Genomic DNA, 19,700 nt, shown 5'->3' on the forward strand with positions numbered 1-19,700 from the left:
AGGTTTTATTCTATTTACACTCAAAAACAATCTTGCTTTAGTTTTTTCTACCAAATCCTGGGTTAAGCATTTTTAGGGGGCTTATTGTTTAGTGTTTGGGTAGTTTTTGTGTAACCCAGATCCTGGGACGTAACAACCGGTGTTGCCAAGTCCGTGGTTTTCCCGCAGAATTGGGCTACAACAACCCAGGTGCTGAGTTATTTTTCGCTGGCATTTAGCGGCCTCTTCAGGAGAGAGCAGTGCTGCTCCATCAAATTTGTGCACGTCTACAGTAGGTAGCCTATACAGTGTTGTGAACATTTTATTTTATATATAAACTCATTATTTTGCTGTATATCGTTTAATTTTATGCTAAGCAACATACAGGAGCTCGATGTGATTCACTTAAACGAGTGTTGCGCGTGTCTGTCTTTTCGCTTGATGGAAAGGTCTGCATGCCTGGCATAAATTAAAATGTTATGATTTTATTTATATAAGATATAAAATACTGAATATAAATACATATGATGTTAAATATGTTCTCAGAACTGTTAATGGTTATGGAGTCAGTAACCTCATATTCCGGCTATGAGCGAAACGCAGGGCTGCGGTCTGAAGTTCCCCGCGGTGGAAACGGGACAACAGAGACCAGTCGATTACTAGCTTGAATTAGCCTACTTCCAAATGTTACATTTTTCTTCTAATATGTAGACAATATGTAGCCTATTATATTAAATATACTGTAAAATATGATCGAAAGGATTTATAATGCAAGCAGCGGTGTGGGGTATTTTAGAGGACTAAGTTAATCCGTAGACATTAATTCATGTATGAAGTTAAAAAGAAGTAGAATTGCACAGCCCCTTTGGCTATAAAAATGAGTCAAATTTAGTTCAACCCAGTGTTTTTTAGAGTGTAATTTTAGCTAATTAATCAATACATTTTGTTTTAAATCATTTCTAATTTGAATTAAATTGGATGAATTAATCAGCTCGTCAACTACTTTATCACCAGGGGAAAATTGCAATACATTATATATACAATAATTTCTCTTTATACTCAACCATTTAGCCATAAAGCATTCTTTAAATTGAGTTAAGAGTCCTAGAACCCCACTGAGCCTTGAACAAGAGTGTATCATTTCATCATTCATTTCTGTGGTGTAAGTTTTGCCACTTCCTGGACACCAAAAATGAAGAAGTGTTTGTAATGCACCTTCAATCAAACACGTATACACAAACCATCAGAAAACCACAGTGTTAGTTCCCAGACAAGCATCGCCCTCAAAAGCCCTCCTTGTTGACCTTCATATGTCTGGCGACGATGGCTTCTTTATCCCAGTAATCAAAGTCCTCATACTGTGTTTTGTTTATATTTAATAAAGTCAATGATGACAAGTTTGTTATTAGGATGAGCTCACACTAGGAAGTTGATCCTCTGTTTGCTGACACTTAATTTAGTCTCTTTATGTACACCATGTATTTCACCACCGTGTTTTCCTCTTCTTACTAAGATAACACTCTACACGTTAGGTTGTTTTGGTATTCCCGGCAATCTTACAAGGAAGTAGAGCAACGTTTACCCAGTATTCATTTGTGTACAAAATGGATTGCAGTCTGGCCTAAATAAAACTGTTGGTCAAAGTGCATTTGAGATCTCCTGTGGTTTCGGGAGGCTATTTTTCTCAGTTTCAGGAGGTTCCTTCTTGGAGCTCCATAGGATTTGTGGGCACTGGCACCAGCATCTACCCCAAATGCCCCTTGTCATAGCACTAAGTGTGTTTCGAAAAGCCGCGGAGGTGAAGTAAAAAATAAACGGGTCTAGGCAAGCATTGAACGTGCTGAGAAGAAGGGCTTTGTCTCTCCAATGTGGGTTTTTATGTGTTATGAAGCCAACCACATGGGAGACGTTGTAGGGTCCAAAACAGAGCGCAAACACCAACAACGTTCCCAAAGCCAAGCCGATCGCTCTCAACTTTCTCCGCCGGCCGATGTTTGGCAGCCTTGAGAGTATGCGGATGAAGTTGATGTAGCAGAAGCTGCAAATGAGGAAAGGAATGCAGAAGAGGACAATGCACAACTCCAAACGTACAGGCAGGAGGATCTCGAGCTGAGCGTCGGTGAAGCCCTCGTAGCAGACGTTGCGAGATGGCGGTACCGTGCCGGATGGGTTGTAGTAGGGCACAATGTAGACAATGCTGAGGTGAAGGATGGAAAACACCCACATGAAAATGCTGGCGAACACGGCGTACATGGGTCGTCTCCGTAGAGAGTGCTGGATCGGGAACGCCACTCCAAGATAGCGCTCCATGCTCACCGCGGTCAAGACAAAAGTGCTGTTGTAGATGGTCATGTAGAAGACAAAGCCTGATAGTGGACACAGGAAGTAGTGAATATTCCATTCCATATTATTGGCCACTTCTTGTATTTTAAAAGGCAAGAAGATAAGGAAGAGTAAGTCTGAGATGGTGAGGTTGAGGAGGAGGATGTCGATGGGAGCTGGCTTCCTCCAAACTTTGCGGCTGAGCGTGTAGAAGGCCAAAACGTTGGCCGGGAAGCCGGTGATGAAGGTAAAGATGTAGACGGTGAGACACAGATGATAATCACACTCTTGCATGATTGCTTTGTTCCATACAATCCACGGGAGAAGGCCTCAGTGTAGAGCTGGATGTCTTAGTCCTGGAAATTTGATATTTACAATGTTTTTATTTTGTAGTAATTTCACAGTTACTCTCCAAAATAATGTAGAAACAACTTAAAAGACAGTACATTTAAAATGTTTGTTGTAATGTTATTATTATAATTTTTTTATGAATGAAGGTCATTATCTTGGATACTACTAATACTGATGTCTTAATGAAACATTAATGATAGACATTTAACAGTATGATTGAAAGCTTTATCAATTTCAACATTTATTAGGCTTTAAAAAATAACTTTATATTTAAATGAACTTAAAACAATCTTCACATAAAACCATTATATTGAATGTCATATTCACCTGAGACCTTCCTACCTGTCTGACATAAATTGAATAGTTATAAAACCCTTTACACTCTTAAAGGTAGGGTAGGTAAGAATTGGTTAAAAAACCTTTTTACCCAATTTGCTTAAACTTTTTTAAAGGATCAATACATAATTAAAATGTAAGTACTTTGAAAAAGAAAGTATAAAAAGTGAGTGTCTGTAGACCTCTCACGACCTCTTTAAAGACAGCTCATTATTTCCATTCACTTCACCTTCTCCCTTCTGGGCTCTTTTCAAAGCCACGCCCCCAAAATACATGAACGCCTCACCGACCAATCAGCTGGAAGACGCATTATTTACCTCAGATGAGCAGTGTGCATGTAGTGACATCCTGTCAGAATCACATGTAATAAAACATCTAACTTTATCAGTATGAATATAAACAAATAAGATGTCTTTTAGTACTCACTATCAAGCTGGAATACCGGTACTGGTAAAGTTTAAAAATATTTTTGTTTGATTTGGTAACAAACTAGTTATATTTATAAGGCAAAGAAAACGGGTAGCATGAATACGTTATTCCAATAACATCAGTTATACTGTGATGAAGATGAATTTCGTGTAAGATTCATAACATATACTGTGTTTTGCATGTAAGAGTTTCCATGATGAAAGCATTGTTGATTAGTAGCAGCTAAAGCTAACTTAGCTCTAAAAAAAGTTCCTGGATGCGGTGTACTAGCTTTTACACGTGCATTTTGTTATCTAAAAGTTACATTTTGCGAAATTCAAGACGACACCGATCAACTTGAGCTAAGCATATTGAGTATTTATCATCTCTACTAATGGCTAAGTGTATAATATTGTAACTTTATGCTGAGTAATGTTATGTTAGCTATATTAGGCAACTTCATGTGCTCTTGATACATGCTTCATGAAAACATAAACCAAAAAAATGTATAACCTGTCCAGCAGAAATAAAGCCAGCAATGAGTCGTTTTTCACGTCTCTCAGTTCTCGCCATCGTTGAAAAGCCACGGCAATATTTACTCGCGTTTGATTTCTTTGTTTATCCAAAGACTTTCTGTGCATTGCCTTTTCTCGTACTGTCTTCCTTTTTCGCATTGTTTGCCTTCGCTGACTGCAAAACCCTGCACTGTGAATTTTGAATGCTCTTTCTCTGCCATTATTTTGCCTCGGTTTCGTGCCTCTTGAACTGCTCAAATCAAACGAGCGCGCGCATGTGGGCGGATCCTGTAGCGAAAGCGGTGGTCGCCATGATAGCGAGAGAGAGTGACAGTCGCCCAAGCCAATCATTTGTTTCGTCCCGAACGAAAATAATGAGCGGTGTTTATTGCAGATTAAAAAGTCTAGAGTCACTCGAGTACTTACATTTTAATTATGTATTGACATATAAAGAAAGTTTAAACAAATTTGGACAAAAGTGTTTTAGATCATTCCTACCTACCCTACCTATCATAAATTACAAATTAAATATAGATTAATCCTTATTAAAGCTACACTTTTCTCTGTCTCCTTTGTTCTTTGATTAACATTAATGACAGAATCACAGCAACTGGTTTATTAGGCTGCTGTCACTTTAAGATCTGCCCCTGCCGAACATGAAGCACATCTCATTTTCTCAAGTCCATTTAAGAGTTAATTTAACTAATTTAAGACTGCTCTTGTGAGAACACTCTAACAGGATGCATATATCACGTTATGAAATAAATGTTTTTCTCCAAAACACATTGGCCACAATTTTTGGCACCCCTAAATTCATATGAGTAAAATATCTTTGAAGTATATTCCCAATAATATTTTACATTTATAGCACACCAGGGTGACATGAAAATGTCCAGCTATGACTTCTTGTTTCATATGAGTATAAATATGAGAAAAACACAAAACCCTTAATCATTCATCACTGAGTAAAACCACAGAATATAGTTCTGATGTGCAGCAAAAAATAATTGAGCTTCACAGAAAAGAAAGTGACTTTAAGAAAAAAGCTGAAGCATTGAAAATCCCCATTTCCACCATCAGGGCAATAATAAATAGTTCCAATCAACTAAAGACGTTACGAATCTGCTGAATTAATGCACGAGAGGAGGAGATTTGAGTGGCCAAAGACTCTCTGACAATCTCAGATGGAGAATCGCAGAGATTACTTGAGTCTTGAGGTCACAAAGACTAAAAAAATGAAACAGCCCCTACATCACCGCATGTCGTTTGGAAGGGGTTTCAAGAAAAATCCTTCTCGCTTATCCAGAAACAAATTCCAGCATATTAATTTGCCAGACACAAATTTATTACATCATGAATTCTAGCAAATACCAACAGATAAAAAAAAGGGCTGTGGTTGATCTTTCATCAGAACAATGATCCAAAAAAAAACTTCAAAATCAACACACAAATGTGTCACTGAGCACAAAATGAAGCTTCGCCCCAGTTCCCTGAGCTGAACCCTATAGAGAATGAGTGTGTGAACTGAAGAGAAGAGCATTATAGGATAAATCTCAGAGTCAGAGCTGTTTACTTTAAAAAATGGACATTGCAATAATTGGGTGCCAATAAATGTGGCCAACGTGCAGAAAAACATTTGTTTTCCCTCACTTTTAATTCTTCTACGGTTAGATTTATTTATTTTTTTAAAGATCAAAACGATAAATAATTCAGATTTATTTGTACAGCCATCTTTGAACATATTTACCAGGGGTGCCAATAATTGTAACTTTACAACTGTAACTTTATATAAAGGTCTGTGGGTTAATGCAGTTTAAATTAAGAAAGTCGGTAACATAGATAATGGGTGTTCAATCTTCTGTAGGCCGATATCAACACAGTTAAGCTCTCCGACACACATGCATGCTAGTTTCCAGTAATCCTGAAGACTTTTATTAGCATGTTCAGGTGTGTTTAATTAGGATTTGACACCCGGACGTAGATCAAACAGAGTATAAGAACTGTAAAACAATAACTAGACTCGTATATGATGACCAGGCCCAAAGGGAATCTACGCCCACAGAAGACTCAGCCAAAAGATCAACAAACCTCGTATTCCTTGCATAAATATTTTGCTGAATTTGGATGATTTAAAAGGGTAGCTCTCTGGGCTCCGTTTAACATGTTTTGCTATGTTTAAATTACACTGAATTACACAGATTCTCTAAAGATTATCCTCACAAATAACGACACAATGCTGCCAGAATTACTGGAATACATCTACGGGAAGTATTCAGACATTCACTGCTTCATGAAAAAGGAAAAAGTTACGCAAGCATCAAAAGGTGAAAATCATGCAATAAGGGAACAACTTAAAACAATTCCTGCTTTTTATGTTGAGACAAAAAGACGAACTCACCGTAGAGCACAGTAGACCTCTCGCCTGTGCTTCTGTATTGGCTCTCTCTTGCTTTTTTTCAATAAAGACTAGGGTCTATATGCTGACGTCTTCCACACAAGCTGTTTGCTTTCCATTTTCAATATTGAGCACTGATAAGGGGAAATTATTAAAAGAGGACTGGATCCAACCCGGCGTGCTCCTCGCACAGTCTCCTGCACTCTATGTGTACATGTGAGCAAGTGTCTGCAGTCTTATCGGCATTTATACTCCTTCAGGGAGTGTGGGAGATGTGTTTAAAGATGATGGGTGTGCGCTTGCATACTTGAGTGTCATTGGGAGGGTAATGAATCCGTTGGGCCTCTCCTTCACTCTAACTCTCGGCTATAGCCACTGAAAGCTAACCATGTGACCGCATTTACAATCCCAATACATCCCCAGAAATCGAAAAAGATAAGGCTCCATCTAAAGTTGGATTTGGGATATCCCTGCCTGCTTTTATTGGTTCCATTAAGAACATTAAACATCCATGAAACCTTTCCGTTTCTCAAAAGTACCTTCAGATTACCAAAATGTTCTTCACACTAAGAAAAACGGTTCCTTTTTAAGAATTTGTTCACTGAAAGGTTCTACAATGGCTCTTTTCTTAGAAATAAAGGTTCTAAAAGGGTGTTTTCTAAATTACCTAAATTTCTAAATTAATTAATTAATTAATTATATACTGAAAACCTTTCAGTGAACAATTCTGAAAAGAACAGAACAATAGATTCCAATTCCCATACAGCAAGATAGTGTCGGCTCAAATCCGGCCCACATCTGGTACAATCCACACATGACACTATTGCTGTCTGGGTTGATGGCAACTTTTATTTTTAAGAGTAGAACCATTTAAATATTATTATTTAAACAGAGCTTTTCAAAACACATACACTCTTTAATAAAAAAGGTTATATGTTCCCATTATGGAATACATTTATGGATTTAGCTTTATTCAATTAATGTTGTCAATAAACACATTTTATAGATCAAATAGCTCATTACATATTTTATCACTAGGAAAAAGGAAAAAGCTTTTTAAACACACACACACACACACACACACACACACACACACACACACACACACACACACACACATATATATATATATATATATATATATATATATATATATATATATATATATATATATATATATATATATATATAATGCAATTTCTTCTTATATAGAACCTTTTTTGCAATAATGGGTTCTTTAAAATGAAGTCAAGAATACTAGGGTTCTGTTTTATGGAAGAATAAAAGTAAATGTGACCTTTTTATCTCATAATTCTGACCTTTTTCTCGCAATTGTGAGTTTACATTTACATTAAATCAGAATTGCCTGATATAATAAATATATGAGTTATGAAGTCCAATTAATGGGAGGGATATAAACTTACGATGCAGAGAAGAAGAAAAAAAGTTGTGTTTTTTCCCCTCAGAATTGTACTTTATAGCTCACAATTACGAGTTTATATCTCACTATTTTGAGAAATAAAGTCAGAATTGCAATTGTAAGAGAAACAATTTTGTACAATATTTTATATCTTGTAATTCTGACTTTGTAACTCACAATTGTGACTTTAAATCATGCAATTCTTTAAAAAAAAAGTAAGAATTGCACGATATAAACGCAACTGTGAAATAAAAAGTTGCAATTATCTTTTAAAATGTTTTATTCTGTGGCGGAAACAAGCTTTCATACTATTTAAAACCCCATTGAACCTTTTTTTCCTAAGAGTGTATGTTGCTTCAAATCAGCAATACCTGTGACGTGAGTGTTACAGCTGTTCAAAAGTCAACAAAGACATCTCCCAGCAATCGAACTGTGATGGATAAACGACGCTGTTCAATGCAAGCATTTATTCTACAGGTGTTCATTTATCACCAGAGGATCATTTACAGTGTTTTACACTCCTGACTCCGCAAACGTTTGCTAAACTGCTTTTATTATCATCTGCTTTGACTGACCGGGGTAGTTTTATTGCTTAAAAGGGAGAACTTGTCTCCCTGTGTGCCGCCATGTTTGCGTGACGTTATACTTAGCAATCTTGGTGAAACCAGCCTTTTCTGTCAGAGTTTCTAAATTGGAAGTGTTCAGTTGTACTTTTCCAAGTACACATTAGAAAATCTCAATAGTCCAGGTTAAATGCAATATAGAAGAAGTTCACTATTAACAATTATTTTAGGTCCATTCATTATTCAGCAGGCAAAATCATGGAAAATCCCTTTTGTCAGCAAGGAAATTCTGTCCTTTCATAATGACGTGCAATACACTACGCATAACAATGTTGCGATTCATAGCAAAAAGTTTGATTGCGTAATGATCTGAAAGCACGCACTAGTTTCCTCATTTATTATTAGCTTTATTGGGAAGGAATGAGCAAAAACTGAGTCAGCAAACGTGAACACTAGCTCATCAGTAAATATAGTTTAGCTAGTCAGAGTTCATTCACCCCTAAATCAAAACATCATCTGATTAGACACATACTAATTGTCATCCTCCACCAGATTATCGTTATTCAATTATTTAAACACCAAAAGGCATGAAACAGTATACATTAATTTCTGATGGTCAAAACTAAAACATACCTTCATAAACCCAGGGTCAACGCAGGAATCTGCCTCCACACAACACACACGCACTCCACATTTTGGCCAGTTTCACGGGATTGTGTCTGCTCTCCTTTTCCCAGAGCAGCTCCTTGTGCCTGTCCTCACTTCACTCTCACTTCAACACCAAAGGATAAGTGGTCTGTCTCTAAAAAAAAAAGTATTTGCATGCCAAAAAAAAAAGAGAGAGATGGATGGATGATTTTACTGTACAATACAAATCAAGTTAATCGCATATTTACAAAGCAATTGTCGTCATTGGTACGAGACAGTGAATGTTTCGATGAGGGAGGGAGAATAAAGCCAAATGACTCTCGTGAATTATAGCCATGGCCCTGCATATACCTGATATGCACTATATTGCCAAAAGTATTGGGACCCTCCCCAAATCACTGAATTCAGGTGTTCATAAATCAAGCACTAGCTCAATAGAGTCAATCGCTCCAGACCTCCAAACTTATGTGTCCTTCAGATGAGCTCAAGAACAGTGTGTAGAGAGCTTCATGGAATGGGTTTCCATGGCTGAGCAGCTCATCCAAGCCTTACATCACCAAGAGCAATGCAGAGCGTGATGCAGTGGAGTAAAGCAGCCGCCACTGGACTCTAGAGCAGTGAGACGTGTTCTCTGAGTAACCAATCACGCTTCTCTGTCGGACAATCCGATGGACGAGTCTGGGTTTGGCGGTTGCCAGGAGAACGGTACTTGCCTGTCTGCATTGTGCCAAGAGTAAAGTTTGGTTGAGGGGGGATTATTGTGTGGGGTTGTTTTTCAGGGGTTGGGCTTAACGCCTTAGTTCCAGTGGAAGGAACTCTTAATGCTTCAGCATACCAAGACATTTCGGACAATTTCATGCTCCCAACTTTGTGGTAACAGTTTGGGGATGACCCCTTCCTGGTCCAACATGACTGCGCTCCAGTGCACAAAGCGTCAGTCCATAAAGACATGGATGAATGAGTTTGGTGTGGAGGAACTTGACTGGCCTGCACAGAGTCCTGAGCTCAACCCGATAGAACAGCTTTGGGATGAATTAGAGCGGAGACTGAGAGCCAGGCCTTCTCATCCAACATCAGTGCCTGACCTCACAAATGAGCTTCTAGAAGAATGGGCAAAAATCCCCATAAACACACTCCTAAACCTTGAGGAAAGCCTTCCCAGAAGAGCTGAAGCTGTTAGAGCTGCAAAGGGTGGGCCAACGCCATATTAAACCCTACGGATTAAGAATGGGATGTCATAAAGTTAATGTGCATGGAAAGGCAGACGTCCCAAATCCCTCGTTTTGGAAATATAGTGCACATCTGCTGACAATGACATACCAGCGAGCAGCCCATTGACAACCATTTGCTTGAATTTATTTTCTAGCAGGGCTTAAGTATTATGTTGAATGTTTAGCATGATTTAGTGTTACACATATGTATGTTTAACAATGCTATGAGTTCTGTCCTTTAAACTGGAATGATGTAAACACAGCATGCATGGACTCTTAAAACAAAACAAGAATTGTACTCACATAAGTGTGTTGCACTGTTCCCGCCTGATGCAGAAGGCACAGCATAGTTTTTAAATCTCATTCTGTCTGCAAATCCAGTCTTGACCCGTGCCTTTGTTTTCAAAAGAATCCGCTGTGAATTGAAGTGAACAAACACACAATGTCTTGCCCATGTGAGCTGGATCTTCATTAAAAAAATAAAGTTGGACCACGCATTCCTAATATTGTAATCCGAAGAAAGCTTATGGATCAAATGTGTTCTTCCACAACAGGCACAGCACAATATTTTGTAATCTTAAACAACGTTCATTGCTTGGTAGCTCAATCCGGTTTAGCTCCCCGTAGGCCTATGTTATTTACCAAATACATCTCATGCGTGAATCAGTGTGTGGGGCTACAGAATTAGGCGTTGGTTTTCTTCTATTGCGGTGACGATTCGCTGCTCTCTGACGTGGCAGGAAGGCAAATTCACAGATCCCTCGTTAATAGCTTTTATTTGACTAACAAGGAAGTTTTCAGCTCCGGAACTTACAGGATATTATTATATTACCATGACCTTTTATATATCAAAAGCTCAAGGAAATGTTGATTTCTCAGATTACGTTTAGTCAAATTGTAATGTAAAGTTTATAGTGACAACTATAGAGTTGACTAAACTTAAAATTAAAGCTCCACTGTGTGATATTTTCCCCCATCTAGCGATGTAAAGGTATATGACCATCCAGTGAATAATAGTTTCTGTTCCGATTTCGTTTGAACTCCTACGGTGGCCAATTTAGTCCAAGATTAACATGGCAATCCCCCTCTTCACATTCAACACGGTGCCATAGAGTGTTAAAACGCGAAAGGCGAAGCTTGAATTTACGGGTATGTCCCTCTTTGGCTAATGTACTTTTAAGATGGAGGGCCAACATGGCGACCGGCATTCGAACCCCTCACCCGTATGTGTTTTCAATGGCATATTATAAACTTACGAGAATACTTTATTACTTGAAAGAAGTAAATATACATTAATGAGCACATATATTTTTGAAAGAACTAAGTGTTTTTAGCTAAGAATAAACTAAAAAAGTTAAACAGTGTAGCTTTAAGAAAGCAAAAACTAACACTTATTTTTTTAAGTTGTAAATTTTTTACAGTATACATGCAGCATAAAGTATATTACATACATACAGAACACTCATGAATAATATTTGTAGAAAGCATATTTTTATTCAGTAGAAATGACACATGGAGGCATTTTTCTAAAAAGTGCCGAGCCCGCAGCTATAAGCTTATTTGTTCTTGCATAAAATATAGAACAACTTAAATTACAACTTTACATACACTAATAAAAATATTTAATTTCTTAAAAAGAACACACATTTAAAAAGAAATTAAAAATTATTCTTGTTATATCATTCAAGGTGTGAACATAAAAAGAAAACATTAATACAGTTGTACAGAATATTAACAAAAATGCTTCAATGACAGTGTCAGAAAAAAAGTTAATAAAAATGTATTTCATTAGCATTCACTGCACTTTTCAGCAACTTATTCATGCAGTGTTTATACAGAACCAATAATAAAAATAATAATAATAAAGAAGATGCTCCTGAGAAATGTTAAAACATTCATTTGGCTTACAATCAGGCTGAATTGTCCACATGGGCAGGATATAACATTGGCTCAGAAAATGGTGCAAATTTGGGGGGCGGGGCTACCTGCTTTAATGGAAGACAGGGGCGTGTTTAAAATGACATTGAATGCCCAGAAATAGTTAAAAGACAACACAAACCCCAGAAGGAGCCTGATAATGATACTGATCCTGACGGAAACAAGCAACCTTCTTGAGCATTTTCCGTTACATGTCCTAACCAGACGCGTCTCAATGTCGCAACAAGCGATAAAAAAGTGTTTTCCATGTTAATCAGAGTTTTTCTCCTCCTAACCAGCCGCAACAGTGACTATGATAATCTCAGGTGCTGATTATGGCCTTTATTTAATGTTAAAAGTGTCTAATGTGAGTTTGAACAGTATTTTGCGTGAAAGCGAAACAATTTTTTTTCTTTCTTGAAAATAAAGGAAACAAGTACATTCAAACAGTGAACTCTGTGAACGAATAAATGTACTAAACAACAAAAGTGTATCGTTCATGTATTTTTAATAATCATAAAATGGTCTAATATTTATGAGTTTGATTATGTACTGTGTGCTTACAAAGAGACTCCGCCCACATGCTCTTCTGATTGGCTGTGATATTTAATTAATGTTGCAAATAGCTTGTCGCTGAAATCTTTGCATCGCATATGGTTAGGACATGGTGTGGATCAATATTAAACAGTGCGTTAAAAAAACATGGTGCCCATTCTAGGCTGCTTCACCAGGAAGACTACCGAGGTCAACCAGCTTTAATAAAGTTGAGGTCATATTGAACCCCAATAGGTGCAAAAGTAATATTAAAATACAAGTTATAAACTCCAGTCAATAGAGTGCAACCGTGAAAAAAAAAGAAAAACAAATCAACTCATTTAATCCAAGGATATTGATTTAAAACAACCTTTAAAGACAGACCTGCTGTGAGATACGAGGTTGTTTATCGGTGGCATATGCTTTTGATGAAACCATCCGTTCACATATTTCAGCATATTTTTTAAATAATTGTGTTTGACAGCTACATTGGTGATGATAAACTACATTACCCATGATGCTGTAGAGAACATTACACCAATCAAAGCTAGCAAATGCTGCCAAAAAGCTTTCCGTAAATACAGTTTATATATATTTTGCATCACACTTAAAATATAGGGTTTTTATAGACATAATCAACCATTTTAAGTTAAAAGTTGTACATATTTCCATTGCTTTTAACTCGACTATATAATTTTCAGTGCTTCATAGTTTCTTGTATCTTTAACTTTTTTGTCTGATGTGATTTTCAAATACTTGTATGCTTGAAATACAAAGTTTGTAAGGCTGTGATTCACCTCAATGCTTGATTCATGACATTTAGTGCATTAACTAAGACATTCCTAAAAATCCCTATGGAAAACTTGAATGGAAAAAATACTTCCAGAAGTATAAAAAGTGGCCGGGTACCAATACACTCTATAGTGATAGTGGTCCATTATACAAGTCCATTGAGCCGCAGTGGCACATCAGCATTACAGTCTATTGCTTTGGACGGTTCAGCATGCGTTGTCATCGCTTGACTTCATTCAGAAGAAAATACAGAAAAATACTGTCCCATATGGCGCTCTTCTTCAGAAGATACCTCGAAGATTGAGTCTCACATTCATGCATTTAGCAGAGAAACCACATCCTAGCTTAGGCTGCATTCACACGGGGCGTCGGCGTTAACGCTTGAAAGAGGGCGTGGCTGAAGCTTGATGCTGATGAGACAGTCATAGTGACAACAGCCAATCACACGTCTGCTCTAGGGTTGCATGCACGCAATTGGCTAGCGTCTGCTCTGGGGTATTTGCATAGGTCGTTCCGATTGGATGACGCCTGCATTGGCGCTTGAAAACTTGGGAAATGTTCAACTTCTGCCGCTTGCATCATGAGTGAAGCACTGCGACGGAAACCACAATTCAGTTCGGCAACGCATGGCATCACCCATTCAAAGTAAATGAGAAGCGTTAAAGGGTTACTTCAGTGATTAGCATATGGCTTTCTATCAGTAGAAACCCTGGAGTACATTCAAAAGATCGAATATACAGTAGAACCCCCCATATTCCCCTGAGACGAGAGATTTATGCATTTTATTTCTGGAAAAATGACTCCGATGATGCAAATATTGTCAATTTGCGTCATTGGTAAAAATTTTAGGCCAGAGGCTAAAGACTACAGCAAGCAGAGGGAGCCATTTCCACATGTTTTCAACTCACACATGGTGTGTGGGATCACACTCACAGCTCAGCTCGCAGCTGCAGGCGTTCATGTAAACGGAGCTATGTTGAGCAAAGTAATTGTTTCCACTTCTCAAATTAATTGAATTCAGCTCATTCATGACGGTGAATGTAATCTGACTCCTGCAGCGTTTGTTCTGACACTTCCTCAACGGCTAAATCACATTATACTGAACAGACACGTTCAGTTTTTAATTGTACTGTCTGTTCTCTAACTGAACTGATTTTATGAAGATGAACTCGGTGGGAAAGTGATCAGTGATTCAGTAGCCGTGGCTTTGGGACTCGCCTCGTAGGGCAGCAAAGCATTCTGGGATTTGTTGTCTTTCATCCTCATGAGACAAAAATGCATTTTCTGTCTTTTCTCAGTCTAGAAAGCACCAAAGCACCAAAAATGTGTACTACATTAATGACCCAGTTTAAATACAGATTAATCTTCCCAGCGCTGAAGTACCCCGTTAACGCTGACGCCCAGTGTGAATGCAGCGGCATGGTTTTACAGGGAGCTGTCGGTTGTGCTCTGAGTTTTCTCGTCTGTACTCGAACAGTTCAATAGAGGGCAGTAGAGAACCGAGCGGCAACAGGGCATGAGAAGCCGCCTGGTCAACTCCTGCAAAACGTTCTTAAATGTTCCTCTAAGAGCCGAAGATGAGAAGTAGAATATGAAGGGGTCGAGGCATGCGTTAAACGTGCTGGTGAGCAGAGCGTACACCCGCCAGTCGGGGCTGTAGTTGCCTATGTATCCAACCACATGTGAGATGTTGTAGGGCATGAAGCAGATAATGAAGACCAGAAGCGTTCCCAACGCCATCCCGATGGCTCTATACCGCTTCTTGGCGTTGATGTTGGGCAGATTGGAGAGGATGTGGATGAATCGGATGTAGCAGAAGCAGCAGATGAGGAACGGCGTGAGGAAAAGCACTGCAAAAAGCTCCAGGCGGACCGGCAGGAGGATCTTGAGCTGTTCAACGCTGAATTCTTCATAACAGGTGTTGCGCATGGATGGATCGGTGAAGTTGGGATTTGAATGATCATGGTATTGCATGATGTAGACGATGCTGCAGTGAGCCATGGAAATCACCCAGAATATGACGCTGGCTATCAGGGCATTTCGAGGGTTGCGTTTCAGCTTGTATTTAATGGGGAAAGCTACACCCAGGTATCGCTCCACACTGATGGCCGTCAGGTGGAAGGTGCTGTTGTAGATGGTGGAGTAGAAGATGAATCCCGACAGTGGGCAGAGGAAGTATGGCATTGTCCATTTCATGTTGGCCGCCTCCACCATGCGAAATGGCAGGAAAAAGAGGAAGATCAGGTCAGAGATTGTTAAACTGAGTAACAGCACGTCCATCGGGGTGGAGCGCTGGCGGACCTTCTGGAAGAAGGTGTAAAAAGCCAAAATGTTGGCGGGAAGGCCTGTGATCAGTGTGAATCCGTAGACCCCCAACACCAGGTTACTGAGACCCACCGTCCACACCATCGTCACTGTAGATGCCAAACCTGTGCAAGAAATAGAAAGATTTAATGCAAGATAAGCATTTTAGCCTTGCATACAATATCAAAAGCACACTACAATAAAAGCATTGACTGTATTAACTGTACATAATTACAAAATTAAGACACCTGTGAGCCTTGCAATTTGCATCACCACAAAAATATTTGTATTAGTAATATTTCTGTCAATCCAAAAAATGCCTCTTTCCAAATACAAAAACCTGTTGCATGCTCACGAGAAACTATTGAGCTGTCTCACAAGACACTATTGTATTTTCACAAGAAACCTTTTTGTGCATGCTCACGATAAACTATTGCATGCCCACAAGAAACTTTACAAGTGGGCAGTGCGCACAGGAATTTTTTGCACGCTCACACCTTCCCACACAAGTCAATGTACAGTGTTCATATAAGTGATAAGTCTTTAGTTGTGATAAAATGTTTTTGAAGAAGCCATTTTTATTTAGTCCATCTATCCTGTACAGATACTGTAAATTTTACAGCAAATAAAATATTATGGCAGGTAAAAATTAGGCAATTTATTACTGCCAATAAAAAGTACACAGTACAAATATAGTACAAAACATATGAATTGGACTAAACCAACTGTGTGTGACATTCAGTATGCAGTACTGGGTCAGAAATCAAATTCCTACAGTTACAGCAGCACAGGAATTCATCGTGGAAAGATATAAGAGGTGAGAGATATAAGTTTAACTTTCTTCAATCCAGAATGGTTCACGCTAATTTACTCTGTTTAGTAAATATGGCCCCTGCTGTAAAAAAGGGCCTTTACATGTCCCAAAAACCCACATGCAAGGCCAGACCACATGAGAAAAAGTAACACTAAAGTAATGCAATGCATTATTTTCCATTTAAAAAATAGCTAAGTAACGCAATTAGGTAATTTTAGGGAGTAATGCAATATTGTAACGCATTACTTTTATAAGTAACTTTCACCAACACTTAATACAAAGTATTCCTTATTTAATTAGTATTATTATTTTAAATTCAAATGGTCAAATTAAATGAGTGAAAATAGGAATGTGGCTTATGGAAGAAGAAAAAAATCCTCTCGCTCTCAGCTAAATTTTGAACGTTAATTTATGGTTACTGAAAGAACTTTGATACGGTTCTTGTGAAGAGTAAACGCAAGTATGACATTTTCCATATATAAATAATATAAATATTAAAGTGACCTGAAAAAAGCCCCAAATAATGCATGTCATTTCTCACTGTTAAACTAAACAGCTCGTATGGTTTATGATCTGAGCTATAGGGGTATTTTCTGTGTTTAACAGGACAAACACCCCTCTGTAAACTCTAGATACGAATCAACATACCTTTGAACATTTAAAATGCCTTTGAAAATGATTTCCGTTGATTCATTTTAGAAGTATCAGGCTACCATTTTAAAGTCGAAGGAATGACAAACTATAGTCTCAAACTAAACTACACAAAACAGAATATAATTATTTCATACCTTAATTCAGTCCACTACCACAGACTCAGACGTGACAGTGTCCCCTTCTCTCCCTCACATAATGCTTCTTATAATGAGGTCATTGTGACACACACACCTATAATGACACAACAGGAAAGGAGCAATGCTTCCTCTTTTATTCCAAGCAAGTGTAATCATTATACACTCACTTTTGCTTATACAAATATAAGACCTATAGTCATAAATTAAATAATTAATAATAATGTACTGTAATAAAATAAAATAAGAATCTGGTGTTTGAGCTTCCATTTTTGCAGTAGCTCTGTATATTTATATTAGATCGCTGTCAAAGAGTAATTAGCTGGTGAAATTAATTTATTTATTGTAGAGTTAATGAACTATATCATGAGCATTGTAATGTTTAAAGTGGATGTCATAACATATGTCAGTAGACAGGGAAGATTTTTTAAAGGAGCGGTTCATTCATAAATTGGCTGAAAAGAGGCGGAGCTATGATAAAATGCACTATATTGCCAGAAGTATTGGGACACCCCTCCAAATGACTGAATTCAGGTGTTCAATCACTTCATGTCCACAGGTGTATAAATCAAGCTCTAGGCCTGCAGACGCTTCTACACACATTAGTGAAAGAATGGGTCGCTCTCAGGAGCTCAGTGAACTCAAGCGTGGGGCCGTGATAGGTTGCCACCTGTGTAATAAATCCATTCCTGACATTTCCTCACTACTAAATATTCCACGCTCAGCTGTTGGTGGGATAATAACAAAATGGAAGCATTTGAGAAAAACAACTCAGCCACGAAGTGTTAGGCCACGTAAAATCACAGAGCGGGGTCAGTGCATGCTGAGGGTCACAGTGCGCAGAACTCACAAACTTTCTGCAGTCAACAGCTCAACAGCTCCAGACCTCCAAACTTCTGTGGCCTTCAGATGAGCTCAAGAACAGTGTGTAGAGAGCTTCATGGAATGGGTTTTTCCATGGCCGAGCAGCTCATCCAAACCTTACATCACAAAATTCAATGCAAAGCGCGGGATGCAGTGGAGTAAAGTTTGGCGGTTGCCAGGAGAACGGGACTGCATTGTGCCAAGTGTAAAGTTTGGAGGAGGAGGAATTATGGTGTGGGGTTGTTTTTCAGGGGTTGGGCTTGGCCCCTTAGTTCCAGTGAAAGGAACTCTTAATGCTTCAGCATACCAAGACATTTTGGACAATTTCATGCTCCCATTCTGGGAACAGTTTAGGGGCGGCCCCTTCCTGTCCCAACGTGACAGTGCTCCAGTGCACAAAGCGTCGGTCCATAAAGACATGGATGAGGAGTTTGGTGTGGAGGAACTGGACTGGCCTGCACAGAGTCCTGAGCTCAACCCGATAGAACAGCTTTGGGATGAATTAGAGCGGAGACTGAGAGCCAGGCCTTCTCGTCCAACATCAGTGCCTGACCTCACAAATGAGCTTCTAGAAGAATGGTCAAAAATCCCCATAAACACACTCCTAAACCTTGAGGAAAGCCTTCCCAGAAGAGCTGAAGCTGTTATAGCTGCAAAGGGTGGGCCGACTCCATGTTAAACCTTACGAATGGGATGTCATTAAAGTTCATGTGCATGTAAAGGCATATAATATAGTGTACAATTACTATTTTCAGTAGTTTTGAGGCTTGTTAGCTGGGTTGCTATGGTTGCTTAAGTGTTTTGGTTGGTTGTTTACTTGCAAAAGAATAAAGAGTGTCTCTTTATGCTATAGAGACAGTATGCGCTATGCCTTATGGTAATAGTGCTGTAGTACTTTAGGCTATTTTTAAGTTTTATTTATCTACAAACCTAATAAATAACAATAAAATGTGTCTGAAGGTCTCAAATATTACTTAGTAGTTTCCTAATGTAGCGAGAAAGTGATTTGAGACGTGATGGGAGACTCCTTTGCTTTACACATTTCCTCTTTTGCTAAACTCAAGATTGTACAATACAGGCCAACTCGGGATTGTGTAATACTGTACAATTAAATATTTTACATTTTCAATATATATGAGTTGTACTTTCTCTTTTGAAAACTGCTGAAACTAAGTCGAACCAGTATTTTTTTTAAGAGAAACGACTCGCATTCAAGCTCATGTTCAAGAAGTAGTTAGACAGGTCATTATTTACTCACCCTAATGCCGTCCCAAGCCCGTAAAACGACGGTTCTTCTGCGTAAAACAAAAGGGTTAGGCTCTCTGTATAATGAAATGAGGATTGAATGTAGACAATAAAACATCATAAACAAACCATAAAAGTGCTTCTCGTGCTCTACATTCCAGGTCTCTTCAACTGTCTGTATCATATCGCTTTATGTGAGGAATAGTTAATATTAACTTCAAAATCATTCCTTCCATACAATCTCATTCCTGCATGCACATATTCAAATTATGCAAGTGTGAAGGCGATTTTTGC

The 19,700-nt window shown here is 38.4% G+C and overlaps 2 protein-coding genes across 2 annotated transcripts; both read right to left on the reverse strand.

Annotated features, from left to right (window-relative positions):
• Positions 1-1,617: 1,617 nt before the first annotated feature.
• Positions 1,618-6,491, reverse strand: LOC137083542 (free fatty acid receptor 2). Its single transcript, XM_067449498.1, has 2 exons — positions 6,310-6,491; positions 1,618-2,657 (listed from the first exon to the last, which is right to left on the reverse strand). Exon 2 carries the CDS (start codon positions 2,593-2,595, stop codon positions 1,618-1,620), a length of 978 nt encoding a protein of 325 aa, XP_067305599.1. The 5' UTR covers positions 2,596-2,657; positions 6,310-6,491.
• A 5,144-nt stretch (positions 6,492-11,635) lies between these two features.
• Positions 11,636-19,429, reverse strand: si:ch73-90p23.1 (free fatty acid receptor 3-like). Its single transcript, XM_067447808.1, has 3 exons — positions 19,420-19,429; positions 17,298-17,394; positions 11,636-15,820 (listed from the first exon to the last, which is right to left on the reverse strand). The coding sequence occupies exon 3, from the start codon at positions 15,798-15,800 to the stop codon at positions 14,817-14,819; it is 984 nt and encodes a 327-aa protein (XP_067303909.1). The 5' UTR covers positions 15,801-15,820; positions 17,298-17,394; positions 19,420-19,429; the 3' UTR covers positions 11,636-14,816.
• Positions 19,430-19,700: the final 271 nt, after the last annotated feature.

Source organism: Pseudorasbora parva, chromosome 7, assembly GCF_024679245.1.
Source record: "Pseudorasbora parva isolate DD20220531a chromosome 7, ASM2467924v1, whole genome shotgun sequence".
In the NCBI taxonomy this organism is placed as follows: domain Eukaryota; kingdom Metazoa; phylum Chordata; class Actinopteri; order Cypriniformes; family Gobionidae; genus Pseudorasbora; species Pseudorasbora parva.